The following is a 20,077-nucleotide window of genomic DNA, read 5'->3' as shown; positions in this document are numbered from 1 at the left end:
CTATCTCCTAGCTAATCTAATAGGCGCTGTCACACTGATAATACTACTGAAAATTGTGTCCCAAAAAGTTTATTATTTTAAAAGTTATGAGCTTTACTAGACAAGTGGGTGTCATCACCAGCGATTCTCCGGAGGTGGAGCTTCCTCACAGCCTCTGACGCTGTCCAATCAGCATGAAGCTGCTTCCCATAGTGTGAGAGACTGAGGCTGGAGGGAAGGGGGATCACTTCAAATAGGCATATCTCCGGCTGTGGACCATCTACAACAGCAGTTCTGGCGTCATATGTAAGAGGAGATTCTAATATAGCAGTTCTAGCAGTGAAACATCCTGAGGTATCAGCAGTTGAAAACACAGTCGGGAATGGAAGCTGTATACTATATGATCACACTGTGCTGCTGGGCAGGGAAGAGGAGAACTGTATGACTCTGATTGGACAGCGTCATACAGAAAACATTACACCGCCCAAAGAGAAAAGAAATAGTCACCTCCTATTTGGCAAGTATAGTCAAATTAACATATTTAGAAAAATGACCATAACTTTTCAAATAATAATTGGTTCAGCAAGCTAAGGGAGTGCAGAGGTTAGTCATAACTGGACTCCTACTCTATTGGGCACCTAGGCCCCCTGCCACAAAAAAGTACAATAGAGGAGTGTGATTTAAAGCTCCTAGGCCCCAATGCAAAGAATGTAACAGGGTTGAATAATAATTAATTGTTATAGTGTTCATAGGTGCCATTCTGTGTAAAATCACTACATATGGTCTAAAGAAGTCATTGCTAGTTAGGAGATGGGCCCAGGTACAGCATTTACAATAGGGCCCAAGAGCTTCACAATACATCTCTAGTAATGGAAGACAGCTTTGGGGTAAATGGAAAAGAGAGTATTGAGCCTTATTTTGTCTGAGAAGGAAATCCTTAAAAAAACAAATATTTTGGTGTCTGCGTTGTAATACACGCATACATTCCGTCAGTCCTATTTTTCGCGTGACTGTGTAGCGAACCGGACCACAAAGGAAATGGCCAATGCAAAAACGAATTCTGATGTGGTTTGTGTTCTTGGGCAAGGAGGGGGCAGGGCTTAAAATGTCCAGCAATTGGAGATACACATGGGATACACATGTTGGGTTATGTATATTAGAGCATTAGATCAGGGGTTCTTAACCTTGGATACCCCGGCGCCAGAGGATATATTTTGGGGGTTATTAAATTTAGAAGGTAAAAGTTATGGCAAGGCCAGTTTTTCAAGTAGTCTCTTTTGCTAGATGAGGGCCATTATTCAGAGAATTGGTTCAGGGGCTTCACAAAGACCGTCAAAGCTGTCCAAAGCCGAAAAAAGGTTAAGAACCGCTGAATTAGAGGAGCAGAGATACGTCCTTACCTCTGTGACGGAGCCATTCTTTTATCGCTTCTGTCACATCGAATGACAACCACTCCCCCTCTGCTCTCGTTTTCACTACTTTACTGTCTATGTAGCGCTGCATCGGTGACGTTAAGTCTTTGGATTTGAGAATCTGTATAAGAAAGAAATCCAACCATGTTAAAACTAGATATAACAGTAGACAAAGTAAAAACTCACATTGTACGTACACGTCGGTATAAATAAATAAAATACCGGCGTCTGACTACTCTTAATCCGGATTAACAGGTTGTATGAGATTAGAGAAAAATGTCTGCTCCTTTTTCCAGAAACAGCGCCAATGTTGTCCATTTACTTGTCTGTGACGAGAGCGCCTAGATTTTATCTCCCATTCATTTCAATACAGACTGACCTCCTATATGGGACCGCCTATCCTTTAGAAATAGGTACCAGGACCCTCACTGCTTCACATATTGGTGAAGTCACAGTGTACAGACCCCTACCAATTACACTTTTATGGTATGTCTGACCGGAATATCACAAAAGTGATGTAGTGGAAAACAACTTTAAGATATTAAACCAAAAGTTTTTTTTATAGAATAGTAAAATCATATAAAATAGTAAACCAGATCTCAATATTATCATTCAGTCCTAATTCTGACAAAAAACGTAAGCAGACAAACCAATAGTCCCACAGACACTTCATCAACACGTCATCACCTATAGAATAACCGTATCTATGTGAAATATGAAATAGCATTTAACCACTGGCTGTGCTGTCAAGTACGAACAACTTATGTCTTCAGCAATATGGGATTTACACTGGAAAGGTGAACGCCCCAGTATTGACATCAATATTACCTGTCTCCCTAGCCAGGTCTTTGTAATCATCAATCTTCCATATCTATCTATCTATCTATCTATCTATCTATCTATCTATCTATCTATCTATCTATCTATCTATCTATCTATCTATCTATCTATCTATCCATCCTCATATCTATCTATCCTCATATCTATCTATCTATCTATCTATCTATCTATCTATCTATCTATCTATCTATCTATCTATCTATCTATCTATCTATCTATCTATCTATCTATCTATCTATCCATCCATCTATCTATCTATCTATCTCATATCTATCTATCTATCTATCTATCTATCTATCTATCTATCTATCTATCTATCTATCTATCTATCTATCTATCTATCTATCTATCTATCTATCTCATATCTATCTATCTATCTATCTATCTATCTATCTATCTATCTATCTATCTATCTATCTATCTATCTATCTATCTATCTATCTATCTATCTATCTATCTATCTATCTATCTAACTACCTAGCATCTATCTATCTATATATCTACCAAAAAGACAAAAGAGCAAGTAACAGCACCAGGACTTCAGCGTTGGGGAGATGTTGGTTTATTCACCACAGGTGGAAGAATGAGCAACGTTTCGGTTCACACCTGAACCTTTCTCAAGCAGGTGTGAACCGAAACGTTGCTCATTCTTCCACCTGTGGTGAATAAACCAACATCTCCCCAACGCTGAAGTCCTGGTGCTGTTACTTGCTCTTTTGTCTTTTTGGTATTCTTATCTAAGGAATTGATTCGTCCTTCCACTGGTAACGTGCACATGGCCTGATGTTCAGTTTGCATTGAGTGCTGTGTTTTCCTCTACTTTATTGAATTATCTATATATCTATATACCTACTATCTATCTATCTATCTATCTATCTATCTATCTATCTATCTATCTATCTATCTATCTATCTATCTATCTCATATCTATCTATCTATCTATCTATCTATCTATCTATCTATCTATCTATCTATCTATCTATCTATCTATCTATCTATCTATCTATCTATCTATCTCATATCTATCTATCTATCTATCTATCTATCTATCTATCTATCTATCTATCTATCTATCTATCTATCTATCTATCTATCTATCTATCTATCTATCTATCTATCTATCTATCCTATCTTAACTGTCTTTCTTTCTTTCTTTCTTTCTTTCTTTCTTTCTTTCACTCTCTCTCTCTCATAATGGAATAGAATTATAAGCTATGCATTTCATTAAGAGAGATGATCAAATCTTTATAAAAAAATATATTCTCCATCGATTATGGAAAATGTGAATCTCTCTGATTTTATGTGAATATTGAACCTTGCGATTTGATTCTACCATCTCTACTAGTAAATATCCTGTTTCGTTCGGCAGCCAGAGCAGTACTCTGCAAAATCCTGGCTATTGACACAACAGTGAAAAAAACTTTTATCAAAGACGTGTGACTGTCACGAAGATCTTACCAGTATTCAAAAAATTAAAAAAACTAGCACTGAAATGTAATCTGCTGAGAAGAATTCCCGTAAAACGCAGCCTTATCTGATCACATTCCAATATAGTCAACATTTGGCAGAAATCCTCCAAAATGGAGCTCTGACCCCATGTGACTCTACAACTATTTCTCTTGAGATTTGCATTGTCCGATTATTATCTAATCTCCTCGTATATATCCCGACCACTAACATTAATTCCTTGTATCCAGAGAAAAATCTTCAATGCTGCACATCTTTAGTGAACAAGTTACTCAATAACGTTCTGAAGATCTATGATGTCTATGATGTCCATAAACCAATGTAGGGTATATGGACAGGGGTTGTCCTGATGGGACAACCCTTTAAAGATCCTGTAGCAAGGCCGAGCCAGAGCCGCATAAATATTTCTAAAAATGTCTCCTTCTTATCTCTCAGGCTGCATAAATGAATATTTCCCTGCTGTCCCCAAAAATGCTGAAGCGGCCATGGCCTTTACATTTTAGAGATCATGAGGCTCCCAGCAGTCGGACGCCAACTAATCAGTAAGTGATTATATATCATAGCGTTACCCTGTTTTTGTAGCAACGTTGTGGGTAAAGACTCTTCATTGGGGTAGGTATATTGTCACACCACTAAAACTCCTGGTATGTTATATTTAGCCCGAAGAAGAGTCTTTACCCGTAACATTGTGCCAAAAATAAGATTTTAGAGCTAGCCAGGGGTGATTTTGTCTGATATGGACAATTAATAACATTATATGGGAAGGAACCAGTGAATTGTACTGGTGGTTAGGCCACTCGGGTTTGTGAACCCAAAAATACTTGACTGCTAAGAGAGTACTGCCTGACACCCCCCCTTCGTTTTTGATCTGCCATGGTAGCATCAATAGACTTCTGTGCATGGATTTCCTATCGTATGACTTCCACTCATAAGAACACAGGTATAAGAATGGAGGTCACTTGACAAGAAGCCCATACTCAGAAAAGAAGGGTGTGAGATTTTAAGTACAGAAACTGGTTAAGAAAACATTGAGGCAATACTCCAAAGCCACTGAGTGGTGCTACAACTTGTTTCTTACATTGTTGGTGGTGGAGACCACCACGAATCAGGCTTTTTATGGCTTTCGACTAATTTTTGGAATTTATTTTTGGGATTATCTGCTGTTTTGTGTTCTGTTCCTTTGGGTTGTTTGATTTCCAAGATACAATGACAAAAATACATTTTATAAAATTCTTTGACACAATGTATAAAACAAAAACATGGTCAAACTAACAAAATGTACTTATATAAAAATTCAGACAATAATACGGTAGTATAAACCAATAGTCGAAAGCCAAAAAATAATACAGTACATTGCCCTGTAAGCTATACTGAAATTTCTAATATCAGATATGACACATTTTAAAAGGCGTTCATTAAAGATGTTCGAATGAGCACTTAGTAAGCTTATTGTCATTGGCGCCCCCTGAAACCCCATTTAAAAACCCAAATTGGAAATTCTGTGTTAATAGAGGAGGTCCCCGCCATTCAGGAACCTTATCATGTATTATCCAGAGGGGATACAAAGAGCTTCTCTGTGTCCAGAGGAGCTAACCCGTTTGTCCATAACACAGACAGTCTATTGATTTCAATGAGAGTTGCGTAATGCTTCCATTCAACTGTGGTGGCGCTGCAGGGAAATTGAGCACTTACTGTCAGTTTCACCGATAGAATACAGCTGATCACTGACGACCTGCGATCAACTTTTCATCTAACAAAAAAGGACTGTCCATAGCAGAGAACCCTTTTACCAAACACACATATAAATACATCTGTTACTTACCTGATATAGTTCTATTCGTTGCTCTGATACTCGTGCTTTCGGATTCTGTAAACGAAACACTCTAAATTCTGCCTTCACTAAATTTGAAACATTTTTCTCCATTGCAGAGACGTCGAACCGGACGATTCTGAAGTAAGGATTGTAATAATTTGGGTGGATGGCATCTGCAAAAAGAAAATATATCTGTTTGGAAAAAGTATAAAACTAACAGTGTTCATTCAAAGTCTACACGATGATACAAAACATAACCATATGTATATGTAACTAGGTGTCAAACGAATATCAGCTATTTTAAAGGAGTTCTCTGGGAGTCTGATCACATACAACTAATGACACTCACTAGTGCTAGAAATGAAAAAAATCTTCCCAATAGTTATTCATAAAAATTCTGCTCTTACCCAACGCAATCCCTTTGCCAAATTTTAGTAACAAGGCAGCGGTAACATGTCGTCCATGGTGATATTGAATATAGCGACCACATGGCTCTTCACTATGACACATACGACACGGTATTGCTTACATATGTCCATGGATTTGTGGAGGGGGGGCAATTTTTTATGAAAACCTATTGCCAACTTTTTTTCAGATTAAAGAGGACCAGAACATAAGGACATAAATTTGTACACTTAAATGGGGTTAGTTGGTTTAGAAAACCCATTTTCAAATACCCTATTAGAGAATTCTGAATTAATAAAAGGACACTCATCTATTAGGCAGCCTATTGAGCTTACGTGCAATGCTTCATTTCTCCTGTGGTGGCACTGCAGTAAAATTGAACAATTGCTCCCGGGTTCCCACAGATTACGGCTGATCGATGGGGTTCTCAGTAGTAGAACACCATGTAATGATCTGATTTTCTGGGCACTTATTTAACTAAAAAGGGATTATCCTCAGTGGACAACCCTTTAACTATACAGATAGTAACGGTCATTGAAAGTATTCTGCTAAAGGTGACAGGTTTCTTGTATAGCACAGAGCACATACTTCAATTATCCCATGAATGTCATGAATTTGGCCTTACTCTGTAGCAAGTTGGCACAGTGAATCTCCTAGGTTGAAAATTTAGTCAGAACTACCATAAAGATTTACTGCCTTTGATCCTCGAAGAAAGGTGGCATGGTGTAAGTCACAACAAGGAAGACTTTTTAGATGCAATGGATTAGACTTCTAGGAGATCTAAGATGGCCTACACTGCTGGGCCAAGGAATCAAGGAAGTGGACTCATATGAGTCGTTAAAATATAGGTGACGACAAAATGTCCATGACTACCTCTTGAAGTTAGAGCAACATGAGAGACCTTCGACGGAAGACAAAATGTAAACCTTTGGCCATTTGAGAAAGAAGTTGGTTTTTAGGGTCTCAGGGCAATAGTGAGAAAACCGAACACACATTGCATTTGATAACAGGAACAGATGATTGACCATAATTCAACCTAGGAAAATTCTAGATCGATCCTCAGGTAGATGGTCAATACTCCATTCTTCATCAAGTCCTCATGTGTCACAGGAGGAGAAGAACAATGACCCAAGAAAGATTTTATGAATGTATTTAGATTAGTGTTTCCCAATTTAGGAGCCCCAACAGGCCAAATATTGAGAATTTCCTTAACATTGCACAGGTGATTTAACTAGTTTCCCTAAATCCATAATTATCACATGTGTGTCTGTATGAAAAATCTTCAAGACATGACCCGTTGAGGTTCCTTGGGGACTGCATTGGGAAATACTGATCTAGAAGGATTCATTAAATCCTTTTTTCATTCACAGTTCTTCTCTACCTGTCCCACATGATGACAAAGTACTATATAGACCATCTACCTGTGAACAGAAAAAAATTGGCTGGTGCAGTCAAACATGGAGAAAAAAACTTCTAGATTCATATTCCTATATCCCTCTTTAATGATAAATGAACTTAGGGTGTTTGTCACTTCTACCACCTCGGAAGATGCTCATTCTGCAGGGGATAGCATACATTAAAGAGGTTGTCTACTTAAGAATAAAGACATGTTCATATATCCTAGTAGGGAATTCTGGGTTAATAGAGGGAGGTCCTCTGTTCAGGATCCTCATCCCTTGGCCAGAGTGGAGAGCGGTTACAAAGATCCTCTCTCGCTCTGGAGGACCTGTCCTGCATTACAAAGACAACCCATTGTGTAATGCTCTATTTCTGCTATGATGGCGCTGCAGGGAAATTGATCACTTACTGCCAGGTTTTCCTACAGATCACAGCTGATCATTGGAGGTCCCAGCCAAGGGACATCTTGTGATCAGCTTATTGCCAAGGGACCCTTCGAACAATTAGGAGTTGTCCAAAGCAAAGAACCCCTTTAAGTGTTACATTTCTACTTCTCCTAGCCTAAACAGATCACCCACAACCTACTTTTTTAACATCTGGGGAGCTTCCCAAGGTTGACCTAAATGGTGGTTCATTTCAAGACTATTATTTGCAGCTCCCCATTGGGCAGATTGAATTGTGGGACATATATAATAGTGTGGGATTGCCCTTTAAGAAAAATTGCTATGTGACATAATTGTAAGGCAATGTTTTGTTTTCCAACGCATAAGGCTTGGCAAATCCTTCATTGGCAACAAACATTGAGAGATTAACACGAGAGAAGAAAAAATAAATGTCTCTTGTTTCCTCGAAGGCAAAAACACAAGACCACAATCTTCGAGAAGGATGAGCTCAGTATAATTGTCGGAATTCTGTCAGGATCAGTAGACTCTAAGTAACGTCTTCTGTTGTAATTACCGCTAGTAAACAAGTGTTACCAAGATTTATTTTTATGGTCTTTTGTGTTTACGAAGCTCCTGTTCTTTGGGCTACAGCCAACGCTTCACAATTTCTGCTTCCAACCTGGTATCCGAAACGCGGTAGTCATCTAGAGAGGATTTGCAAATATTTACACTTAAATCTACTTATTAAACACAGTCGTTATCCCTTTAAGATCCCGGCCAATTTCTCTTCCCACTGGTAATTTAAATAATTAAGCAGTCTCCAAAGCCGATCTACCATGAAACCATGAATGTACAGTATCTATGCTGAATGTTCACAATGCCAGGATGCAAAAAGGCATCAAAGAAAAGAGTTGTGAGGTGGAGGCCGCACCAATATTCATAAATATTAGTACTGCTCGGAAAACCTGTCTTGCTTTATTGAAGTCAGTGGCTTCTTGAGAATTGATGGCGTCCCCTGGAATGTTAGCTAGGCTGGGCAAAATGGCTCTCACTACAGTGTGACTCTGCCTCCTGCATCAATCATGGAACCGGCTTCTACCGGACGGGCTGAATTCTTGAGAATATTCCAAGTCAATGCACATATGGCCGGCACTGCTGTTTATCGGGAAACATCAATCGGGATATAGTCAGATTACAATGGTAACTGATTAAACTGTACATCCAGACATTTTATTTCCCTCAGATATATGTATTAATGGTAGATGGATAGATATGAGATAGATAGATAGATAGATAGATAGATAGATAGATAGATAGATAGATAGATAGATAGATAGATAGATAGATAGATAGATAGATAGATAGATAGATAGATAGATAGATAGATAGATAGATACAGCACACTGCGAATACCAATGTAACCTAAGCTGCTAAATTTAAATAAATATGCATTACTGCTAAATCTACTTACAATAGGGAGGTTCTTGGCGCACATTTTGGTCAAAATGTGTGGGTCCACCTGCCACGACAAGGCGACCTCTATAGGTGGGGACCTACTCTGCACATACACCCATTTTTTGTTTCTTCCCTGGGTGATTTTAATTCGTTTAATGCTGGTTCCTACCATTCCCAGATATATGTAGGCTTAGTCCCAGTTCTGGGTGTATGTGCAGAGTAGGTCCCCACCTATAGAGGTCGCCTTGTCGTGGCAGGTGGGCTCACACAATTTGACCAAAATGTGCACTAAGAACCTCCCTATTGTAAGTAGATTTAGCAATAATGCAGATTTATTTATATTTAGCGGCTTAGGTTACATTAGTGTTCGCAGTGTGCTGTCGCAATTTTCGTGTGTGCTGTATAAATTTGCAGTCACAGGCGTTCTTGCACCTGTATACACGTTTTGTTTCATTTTGTTGGAATGTGTTGTTCTAACTTTTGTGTTGTTTATGTAATTCATATATGTGGGGTCAGTGACTGCCTCCATTTTTGATCTTGCACTCCTCCTATTCTGCCCTGGGTGATTTTAATTAGTTTAATGCTGGTTCCTGCCATCCCCAGTAATATGTAGGCTTAGTCCCAGTTCTGGTGTATGTGCAGAGTAGGTTCCCACCTCATAGAGGTCGCCTTGTCGTGGCAGGTGGGATCACACAATTTGATCAAAATGTGCACTAAGAACCTCTCTATTGTAAGTAGATTTAGCAGTAATGCAGATTTATTTATATTTAGTGGCTTAGGTGGCATTAGTATTCGCAGTGTGCTGTCACTATTTTTTTGTGTGATAGATGCTGAATCAAAACTCCAATGTGTGGCCTCACAATTATCAGAGTCCTGTCTAGTAATTGGATGTGCACCCGTGTTAGCTGGACATGATCAGGACAGGTTTTTAGTCTCTTAAAGTGAACAATCAAGTTTGAATTCAATGACGACAAGAAGAGATCCTGAAAACCATAAGGAGTTAATATACAAATATATAAGAAAATTTTACAACTTTTCATTATACAATGAATGATTTTTATTTGCTGAAATTGGAAAACAAAGCATTATAGTTTAGAAAGTCTATCAACTTTGCGCGTTAGTTCCCCAGCCCCACATTCCTCTTCTGTACTGTTGGAGTGCATTGCTCCTTCTACTGTTTCAATCTCAATGCTTAGTTTGCCACTTATTTTTCTTCCTTTTCTTAACTACAATCAGATCTGTAGTTATTAACATTATCACTTAAGTGGACAGGTCACTGCCTCCTACAAGTTCAGCAAAATCCTCTCCTGCTGCTGTCATCATTTCCATGACCTAATTTGCTAAAAAGTGTTGTATCACTTTTCACTTCAAGCCACTGTCCCTGTCACACATAACCCTATCCTCACAAACATCATTACATGAGTGTACAAGTCACTTTCTCCCGCTAGATCAACGCACTCCTATCCTGCTCCTAATTGGCCATAGTGTGTTCTATCACTGTTGACTTCATGACATTGTCCATATTCACATGAGACTCTGTCTTCACAAATGTATCACTTGAGAGGATAGGTCACTGCCTCCCACAAAATCAGCACACTCCTCTTCTGCTGCTGGCATCATTCCGAAGACCTAATTGGCCATAGTGTGTTCTATCATTGTTTACTTCATGACATTGTCCATATTCACATGAGACTCTGTCTTCACAAATGTATCACATGAGTGGATAGGTCACTGCCTCCCACAAAATCAGCACACTCCTCTTTTGCTGCTGTCATCATTCTAACTGATTGTGTCTATGTTTTCTAATCCACCAGGTACAATGGCCCATTAAAATAACGCTCAACAAATGTTTGCAGCTCTAAATTTAGCTCATTTTCCCTGGCTGCCTAAAAGCCAAATGGGCACCAATTGTGCTATAGGGTAATAGAATCGTCATAGCCAGGCACTCTCAAACAAGGTAGCAAAATATGTAATTTTCTTGCTTGCTTCAAAGCACTTAGAAAATCGCTGTAATTGCGGTGCAGCATAGAGCGCTAAGATAATGTTTACTATAGCTTGCATGGAGTATGTTTCCACAGTCCTGTTATGAAACGCAAACTGGCAGATAAATGACCAATAAAAGTATGAGAATTTGGGAAAAAGGACTAATGATTCTGGCTAAAATTCCCAGCCTTATTCTCCGGGGAGAGACGGATAACAGTAGATCTTCTGTTTTCTATTCCTTCTCTCTTGAATGCAATGAGAGACGAGCACAAGACTCAATGGTTCTGCTTTGCCAAACCACCTCGTTGTCACAGCAGCCGTGCAAATTGCCAAAATAACATGTAAATTCTGTCAAACTCTGCTGCCTGGATTATTCTCACTAGTAAGACACTAAGCAACGTTTTAGCAGATCTGACTGTAAAGTGCTGTCATCCAAATATTACCACACCCTGACCATTCTAATCCACACCCAACCATACTAGAAAGAAATGGGACACAAAAGAGAAGAATATTCCAGGTTAAAGTATACTACGCATCTGTATCATTGATGAGCATTTCAATAACTCATATATAGACATATATTACAATCATGAGCCAAAGTGGTGCAAACACGGATTCCGAAAAACAGGCCTACATGGACCACTCTGGGAGTCTTTGGAAAAAACATGTATGCCTATCATTTTTTGAGAGAAGGGAAATGAAGAGTAAAACTGCCATAATACCGCCAAATAATACAGACGTAATGTGTAATAGCACGTACAAAATCACAATAGCATAGAGTGCCCAAATAATTGTGTCACAAGGGACCTAAATAATACTACCATATAGTGAAAACATAGTGGCATACAGTGCTCAAATAACAAAACTGCAGAATACCCATAGAATTGCTAGACAGCATGTATACATGAACCTTACACACACGGATACAAAAACACACTATTCAACTGCAGTAAAATAGAAACACAACATGCTGGAAGAGCTCCTGATGGCGGAATAATTTATTACTATATATACTGTATATACACACACCAATCAACCATAAAATTAAAACCACTGACAGGTGAAGTGAATAACACTGATGATCTGGTTACAATGGAGCCTGACAAGGGGTGGGATATATTAGCAAGTGATCAGTCAGTTCTTGAAGTTGATGTGTTAGAAGCAGGAAGAATGGGAAAGCGTAAAGATCTGAGCGACTTTGACAACGGCCAAATTGTATCTCCAAAATGTCAGGTCTTGTGGGGTGTTCCAGGTATGCAGTGGTTAGTACCTACCAAAAGTGATCAAAGGAAGGACAACTGGTGAAGAGGCAACATGGTCATTGGGACCCAAGGCTCATTGATGTGCGTGGGGAGTGAAGGCTAGCCCGTCTGGTACAATCCCACAGAAGAGCTGAAAAAGTATCGCAGCTTGCTACATATGGGGCTACGTAGCCAAAGACCAGTCAGAGTTTCCATGCTGACCCCTGTCCACCGGTATTCATGTGAATGTTACTTTGACACGTACCCCCTACCTACACATGGTTGCAGACCAAGTACCCCCCCTTCATGGTATCGGTATTACCAGATAGCAGTGACCTCTTACAGCAGGATAATGTGCCCCGTCACACTGCAAAAATTGTTCAGGAATGGTTCGAGGAGAATGACAAACAGTTGAAGGTGTTGACTTGGCCTTAAGATTTCCCAGATTTGTGGGATGTGCTGGAAAACAAGTCCGATCCATGGACGCCCAACCTCACAACTTACAGGACTTAAGGTCTTGGTGCCAGATGCCACAGGACACATTCAAAGATCTTGAGGAGTCCATGTTTTGATGTGTCAGAGCTGTTTTGGTGGCATGAGGAGAACAACACAATATTAGGCAGTTGGCTTTAATGTTATGGACAGTGTATGTATTTGAGCAATGCAAATTTTTCCGGTTCTTCTGCCATCAAAAAATCCCACAAAAACAGCAGAAAGAAAATACAATATTATGTGATCAAGAAAGATTATCATCCCCATCCCACAGAGCCAATTTGAAGCCTTCAAAACCAATAGTCTCAATTGTTTACATTCCTTGCGGAATACGGTTCTTCCCACTATATTTAAAACAGACAATGCCCGACTTTCTCCTCAAAGATCAACCATCTGTCTACAAATTGCTAAGCCAAACCTTCAATAGAAGAAAGATGTCAGATATTACAGTCGCTGCCCATTCTCATTGCTACTTTCCTGCAATCATTCTCTGCAAATCTCATTATTGTGAACTATCACCGACTTGTTCCGTTCATTTCCCGTCCTGATTACTGTAACCTTTCACTGGTTTCATCTCCTATTATAATCATACTAATTATGTAGTGGATGTGGCAAGGAAGTATTCGAAATATGGAAATAAAATTGTCCCTAGTACTGGATTTTCTTCTTTTTTCGAGTTTGAGAGTTCTGAGATAACAGGATCGGGGGAAATATATGACTTTCTCCTCAATTACACACAATACATAATAATAAATAAATATTTATTGCATTAATGTTTAAATATTATATCAGACAACCCCTATTTATACTGATGCAGGCTCGGCGATCGGTAGAAACCCTCTGTGTTCAGTTTTTATTGCTGGGGGAAGCTCCGCAGGCTGCAGCGGCCCCTGCAGGGAAAATGTAGTATTACATGCCAGCCATTCAAATTAATATTCGTCCACGTAATACATGGATGGGCTTGGTCCGCCAGCCGCTATTTGCAACAACTATCTGCTCTGGCCCATATTTGGGGGTCCTGAGCAGGGAACCCTTCTCTATGGTGTCCATATCCTCTAACAGGGCATAAGGACAGGGGTGTCGTTATCAGACAATCCATTTGAAAAAAAATTAAAAAAAGTGCCCCTATGTAACAAACAAAATTAAAGACCATGATGCTTTGCCCTGATTTCAAGATATGTCCACCTATAAAAATTTTATATATGAATATAAACTATATATAGAGTTGGGTAATTTTGCAAATACATTGCTTTACTGATCCTGAGTTACAGCGTATATTATACTCCAGAGCTGCTTTCATAATTCTGCTGGATGTCACTGGAAACAATAAACAACCCCTAACAGCTAAGTAGGGCTCCAATAATGCAGTGGGGGAGAGTTCATTTTTCTACTACTGGTAGATTTGAGCTCTGAACACTGCAGAATTGGGAATACAGCTTTGAAGCATAATACAGACTGTAACTCAGGATCAGTACAAGATAAGTAATGTAATGTATTTACACAGTGAGTCCACCAGCAGAATAATGAGCGCCGCTCTGGAGTCTAACAGAGGATGTACTCAGGGTCAGTACAGGATAAGTAATGTAATGTATGTACACAGTGACTCCACCAGCAGAATAGTGAGTGCAGCTCTAGAGTATAATACAGGATGTAACTCAGGATCAGTACAGGATAAGTAATGTAATGTATGTACACAGTGACTCCACCAGCAGAATAGTGAGTGCAGCTCTAGAGTATAATACAGGATGTAACTCAGGATCAGTACAGGATAAGTAATATAATGTATGTACACAGTGACTCCTTTAGCAGAATAGTGAGTGCAGCTCTGGAGTATAATACAGGATGTAACTCAGGATCAGTACAGGATAAGTAATGTAATGTATGCTCACAGTGACCCCACCAGTAGAATTGTGAATGCAGCTCTGGAGTATAATAAGGTCGGCAACTCAGAATCAGTACAGGATAAGTAATGTAATGCATGTACACAGTGACTCCACCAGCAGAATAGTGAGTGCAGCTCTGGAGTATAATACAGGATGTAACTCAGGATCAGTACAAGACAAGTAATGTAATGTATGTACAAAGTTACTCAACTTTATATGTAGATTAATTCTATATGTAAACTGGGGCACAATAGCGGATATACCCTTGAAGATAGGGACTTCAGATTGTTAACTTTGTACAGTATTGTAGAATATGTCAGCACTATATGAACAGCTAGAAGGTAAACACTGAGCCTCTGAACTTCATACACCTCAATGTGCATGCGTCTGGTTCATTTAAAATAGCTTGAAGTTGACTTTCTAGCCTTCTTTGATGCCTTCAGAGTTAATGCATGAGGTCAGGAATCTTCCCCAGAGACTTGTGAAACACTAACTTCAAGGGGAGCTCTTTGCAGATGGGGAGGATGCACCTGCACCGATCTTTTCACTAACGCCAGTCCAGCTCCCAAAGCCAAAACAAAAGGATGTATTCTCCAGGCTGCCGTAACCAGAGCTGAAGGGACTCATCAATATAACATGCTAATTAAACCAAATCACCAGCAATGTCCTCAAATTCATCCCAATCAGTCAAATCCAGGCCTTACAATAACAAAACAGACTTTCTGGGAATTTATAAAATCCACTTCAATTTCAACAAATACTTTGTTATTACAGGACGACTAAGCCCAACATATTGTAACTGCCAGTCAAGCTGATCGCTATCATTAACCAACAAAACCCTGGTAATGTTAACAATTACCCGTCACAGAGACAAATGGGGCGGTCCAGGATTAGAAAAAGTTCAGAAACAGCGCCACCCTCATTCATAGGCTGTGTGTGGTATTGCAGATTATCACCATACAAGAGTGGAGCTGTAAAAAAAACAAAAAACAGACCAAGAAAGCAACTTTCCAAAAATGGTCTCTATCCCCAGAACACACAATGCCCTACAGAAGTCATTAACACTAATAATGGATAGATGCTCCATAGGAAATACAAAAGTGGGTGCTGCTGCTGTACAGTACCTAAAATTCATGTCCAGGGCACCGGTTTAAAACGTATATTTGAATTAATGTGCACCATGTGGCCCTGACAGAGACTCCTTAAGGCATTAAAGGGCACGGACCATGGCAAAAATACATATAGTGAGTGCTCATCAAAGCAGAAACGGCAGATAAGTCACACTTAAAGTATTTGTCTGTTTTAGAAAATCAATTTTCAAGTAAAATTCTGAGTTACATAGTTGTTGCGGTTAAAAAAAGATAAAATGTCCATCAGGTTCAACCAAGGGATGGGCGAAAGGGAATGGTTAGGGTAAACGATAGAACTTTGTTTTACCCCTATTGATCCAGAGGAAGGTAAAAAATATCCATAAAACAAGAACTAAACTGCCTTATAATGGAAAAATGTCCCTGCTGATCCCAAGTGGCGATCAAACTGTATCAATATTTACACAAGAATTCTACACATTGACATAGAAGCTGACACTATTTTGTTCTAGGAAATTATCTCGTCCTTTTTTTTTAAACCATCTACTATTCCTGCTGTGACCAGCTCTTGAGGTCGGCTAGTCCACAGATTCACAGTTCTTATGGTAGAAAATAGGCAGTGCCCCCTTGTCTTTTAAGGGGGTTTTACATGCAACACTATATTTCTTGTATGGGCCATTCATATATATTCATATATTTATATAAGTTAATCATGTCCCCACTAAGGCCCCATGCACACGACCGTAAATTTCTGGCGTAATTACGGTCCCATTCAGTTCTATTGGCCGCGGACACCTTTGCCTATCGATACGGATGGGTGTTCGTGCCGTAGAACTGTGCCGGGAATTATGGAACATGTCTGTTTTTTCATGTTTTATGGGCCGTGTTCCCATACAACGGGCCGTGATTACGGGCACGGGCGTGTGCATGAGGCCTTAGTCATCTATTTTCAAGGCTAAATTAATGTAATTCTTTTAATCTTTCCTCATAACTTAGATTCTCCATGCCCCTTATTAGTTTGGTTGCTCTTCTTTGTATTTTTTACAACTCCAGGGCATCCTTTCTATGAACTGGAGCCCAGAACTGAACTCCATATTCTAGATGAGGCCTCACTAATGCTTTGTAAAGGGGTAATATTACATCCCTGTCCCGCGAGTCCATGCCTCTTTTAATACACGACAATATCCTGCTGGCCTTTGAAGCAGCTGATTGACATTGCATGCTGTTATTTAGTTTAGGATTTACAAGTACACCCAGATCCTTCTCAACAAGTGACTCCCCCAGTGTAGCTCCCCCTAGGACATATGATGCATGCAGGTTGTTGGTACCCAGATGCATAACTTTACATTTATCTATAATGAATCTCATTTGGCAAATGGGTGCCCAAACACTCAGTGTGTCCAAGTCGGCTAGTAATTTATGAACATTTTCAATAGACTGAACTATAATATATAGACTGGTGTCGCCTGCAAAAATAGATTCATAGAGATGGTCTCCCTTTTAGAGCCCCCTCTAGTAGCCAGAGTGGGGAACCACTAGAAAGAGCATGGAGGACCTAACTCATCCATTGAATTCACTGAGCACTATGTAATGCTTTTATTTTTCCTGTGACAACGCTGCAGGGAAATTAAACACTTGTAATTTGGTTGCAACTGTTCGATGAAGTTCCTAGCACTAGGGCACCAAGTTATCTACTTATGATTGGGGGACAGGATTGCAAAACTGACAATGGAAGAAAGTCTCATTTTTGGATGGTTGGCAAACCTATTGGGGGACCCTTCTAACAAAAAGGGATACAAAAGTTCTTTGTGAGCTGCACATTAAGCTGTAATAACATTCAGCTGACATTCATCATTTCAGTACAAAAGAACATTAGACATTATTGCCAAGTCAATTTGTCTACATTCACATTCTATACTAAAAAAGAAAAAAGTGGCCACAACGCGCCCATAATCTCTCCCCGTGAAATGTTTGGATGTGAAATAAATGCGATTTAAAAATTTGGTCACCAAGACTTAGCGTCTGTATTATGGTCGTAACACCTGGACCTCTTGCGGTTCAACTGATTTGAACTTACATTACCATAGAACTCTTTGTGATCTAAGTTTATTTCGGTTATATTACAGGAGGTTTGGGAATGGAGACCATTATACGGACGATAATATGTGTCCATCGGCTGATCACCGCAGGTCCGGTTTCTCTAACCCTGGAAGTTTTTATCTCAACAGAAACTTCATCTAGACATGGACCAGAAATGCAGTATTGCATGCCGGCCATTCAAATGGACGGCCGACTACGTAATTCAAGGACGGGCCAGGTCCACCCGAAACGGGAGCAGCTGAGATATATCCGCCTTCTACGTCGTCCATTTGCCCCAATAGAGCATATGAACAGGTTTTCTCCTCATTAGATAACTTCTTAAATTTCTTTTTTTCAGCATCATCGGGATGTTCTCCGTAACCATCTGCAATCTAAGAGTTAACCAAATCCTTTATTTTTTTGCTTTCAACAAGTGATAACCTCATAAAAATCAAATGTAGGCTTTAGTTTTGGCTCACTCGGGAAAACAGGTCATCAATAACGTGTAGAAATAAATATTGTAATGTAACAGTCTGCCGTCAGCCCATTATACATCTTAGATTTCGAACATTTGTTTGCAAAAGCTGTATGATACCAGACAATACGTAGGCTTTCTATAGAGAACAGGCTCCAGAGCCCATTAATTATAGGCCGGCCCTGTGCTTTCTGTACTATGAAGTTTTCCGAACAAAAACACACTAACATTTTGAAAGTTTTAAAATAAGTGCAAATAAACATTTCCCAAAGTCTTATGGTTCTTCGAAGTCTTTTTGCAGTGTCACCCGTGTCTGGAAGCCGTCACTTTGTACATGATAAACACAATGTTGTTGTGGAACTGAAGGAAATGGGGGTGGTGGGGCATTTCCCAGCTATTGCACAACCACAGTTTGAATTATTCAGTATGGTATTATGTGTCCCTACCTTGGGGCAAGGAAATTGAAGGGTAATTATCTGTCTTGCTTGCTTCTGCATAATGTCAGTGCAATAAACAGCGCTTCAGTTTTCAATTAGCCTTATTAACTCTCAGCCCCATCTAAAACAAAGAAACGTGTGATGGCACACCACTGATTTAATCAGCATCTAAAGTCATTCGACATCCGACAGTATTACAGTATTTCATGGCACGTAATAAATGGAGTTAATACAATGTGATGATGGAATTAGGAAACTAAAAGGAATTCATTTAGGAGATGTAATGATACAAGGATGAGCAATGTAGATAGTTCTAATAAAAAAAGAATATGACCTCAAGGATCTGGTGAACATGGAAAGTTCCCTTCTTCACAAAAACTATCAAGAAATGCCCATTGACTAAAGTTGGCAATACAGTAGAGATTTCGGATGGCCGACTAGACCAATTCAGACTATTTCCTGCCAACTGTTGGCGCCTTTTCATGACATGACAGAGCGTGATAGACACCAACTAAAGACACATATTTGTGGATTTTTGGGCCATTGTTACGTGTAGTCCTTTAAAGGGGGCTTATTTATAACAAAAAATACTAAAAAGTGGAGGTGATGCCCAATTCAATTGGCTTGTGGCTGCCTTCATTTTCCAGCCTGCACTGTAAACTCGTGGAGCCTCTATGGCAGTGTTTCCCAACCAGGGCCCCATGGTAGACAGCAACGAGAGCTGTCACTTTAAGAGTAGACATGGGGTAGTTGTAGGGGTATATAACTAAGACATTGATACAAAGATTGGAAATTACTGCGCTATGGACAACTCAAATATCTTCATTAAAACTCTCTCGTATTATACTCAGCCTTAGTACCCTACCATAAAAGATCCAAAAAAGTTCAAAACATTCCATTGACCACTCTCTCATCCAGTCCTACCGCAAACACATACAAGTATAACATGAATCCTCCGTCGCCCCTCCGTTCTGGGCTGCTGAGCTTTTACACTGACACAATTCAGCTCTAAACAAACTCCAGATGGTACAAGCGAATGAATATGTAATGGGTATAACAAGACTTTCAGGAAATGCTGGGGAGCTATTATGGTGGAACCTATAATTGAAATATATTATAGCTGGAGACATAATAAATTAGCAGTTGTTGCAGTTTAGCTGTGTCATCATCAGAAAACATGGTAATGCTATCACGGGTTACGACATACTCTATAGAAACTTCTAGAGGGGATGCCGCAATGCTTTGTC

The 20,077-nt window shown here is 39.5% G+C and overlaps 1 protein-coding gene across 1 annotated transcript in view; it reads right to left on the bottom strand.

Moving 5' to 3' along the window:
• Nucleotides 1-20,077, bottom strand: part of TGFB2 (transforming growth factor beta 2) — a 103,741-nt gene that overhangs the window by 15,322 nt on the left and 68,342 nt on the right. Inside the window, exons 2-3 of the mRNA XM_075863345.1 lie at nucleotides 5,521-5,684; nucleotides 1,380-1,512 (exon numbers count right to left, since the gene is read on the bottom strand). Coding sequence (XP_075719460.1) covers nucleotides 1,380-1,512; nucleotides 5,521-5,684 — 297 coding nt within the window. The remainder of the gene's footprint in view (nucleotides 1-1,379; nucleotides 1,513-5,520; nucleotides 5,685-20,077) is intronic.

The sequence above is a fragment of the Rhinoderma darwinii genome, chromosome 4 (genome assembly GCF_050947455.1).
Source record: "Rhinoderma darwinii isolate aRhiDar2 chromosome 4, aRhiDar2.hap1, whole genome shotgun sequence".
Taxonomy (NCBI): domain Eukaryota; kingdom Metazoa; phylum Chordata; class Amphibia; order Anura; family Rhinodermatidae; genus Rhinoderma; species Rhinoderma darwinii.
This window is presented reverse-complemented; position numbering and strand designations above follow the sequence as displayed.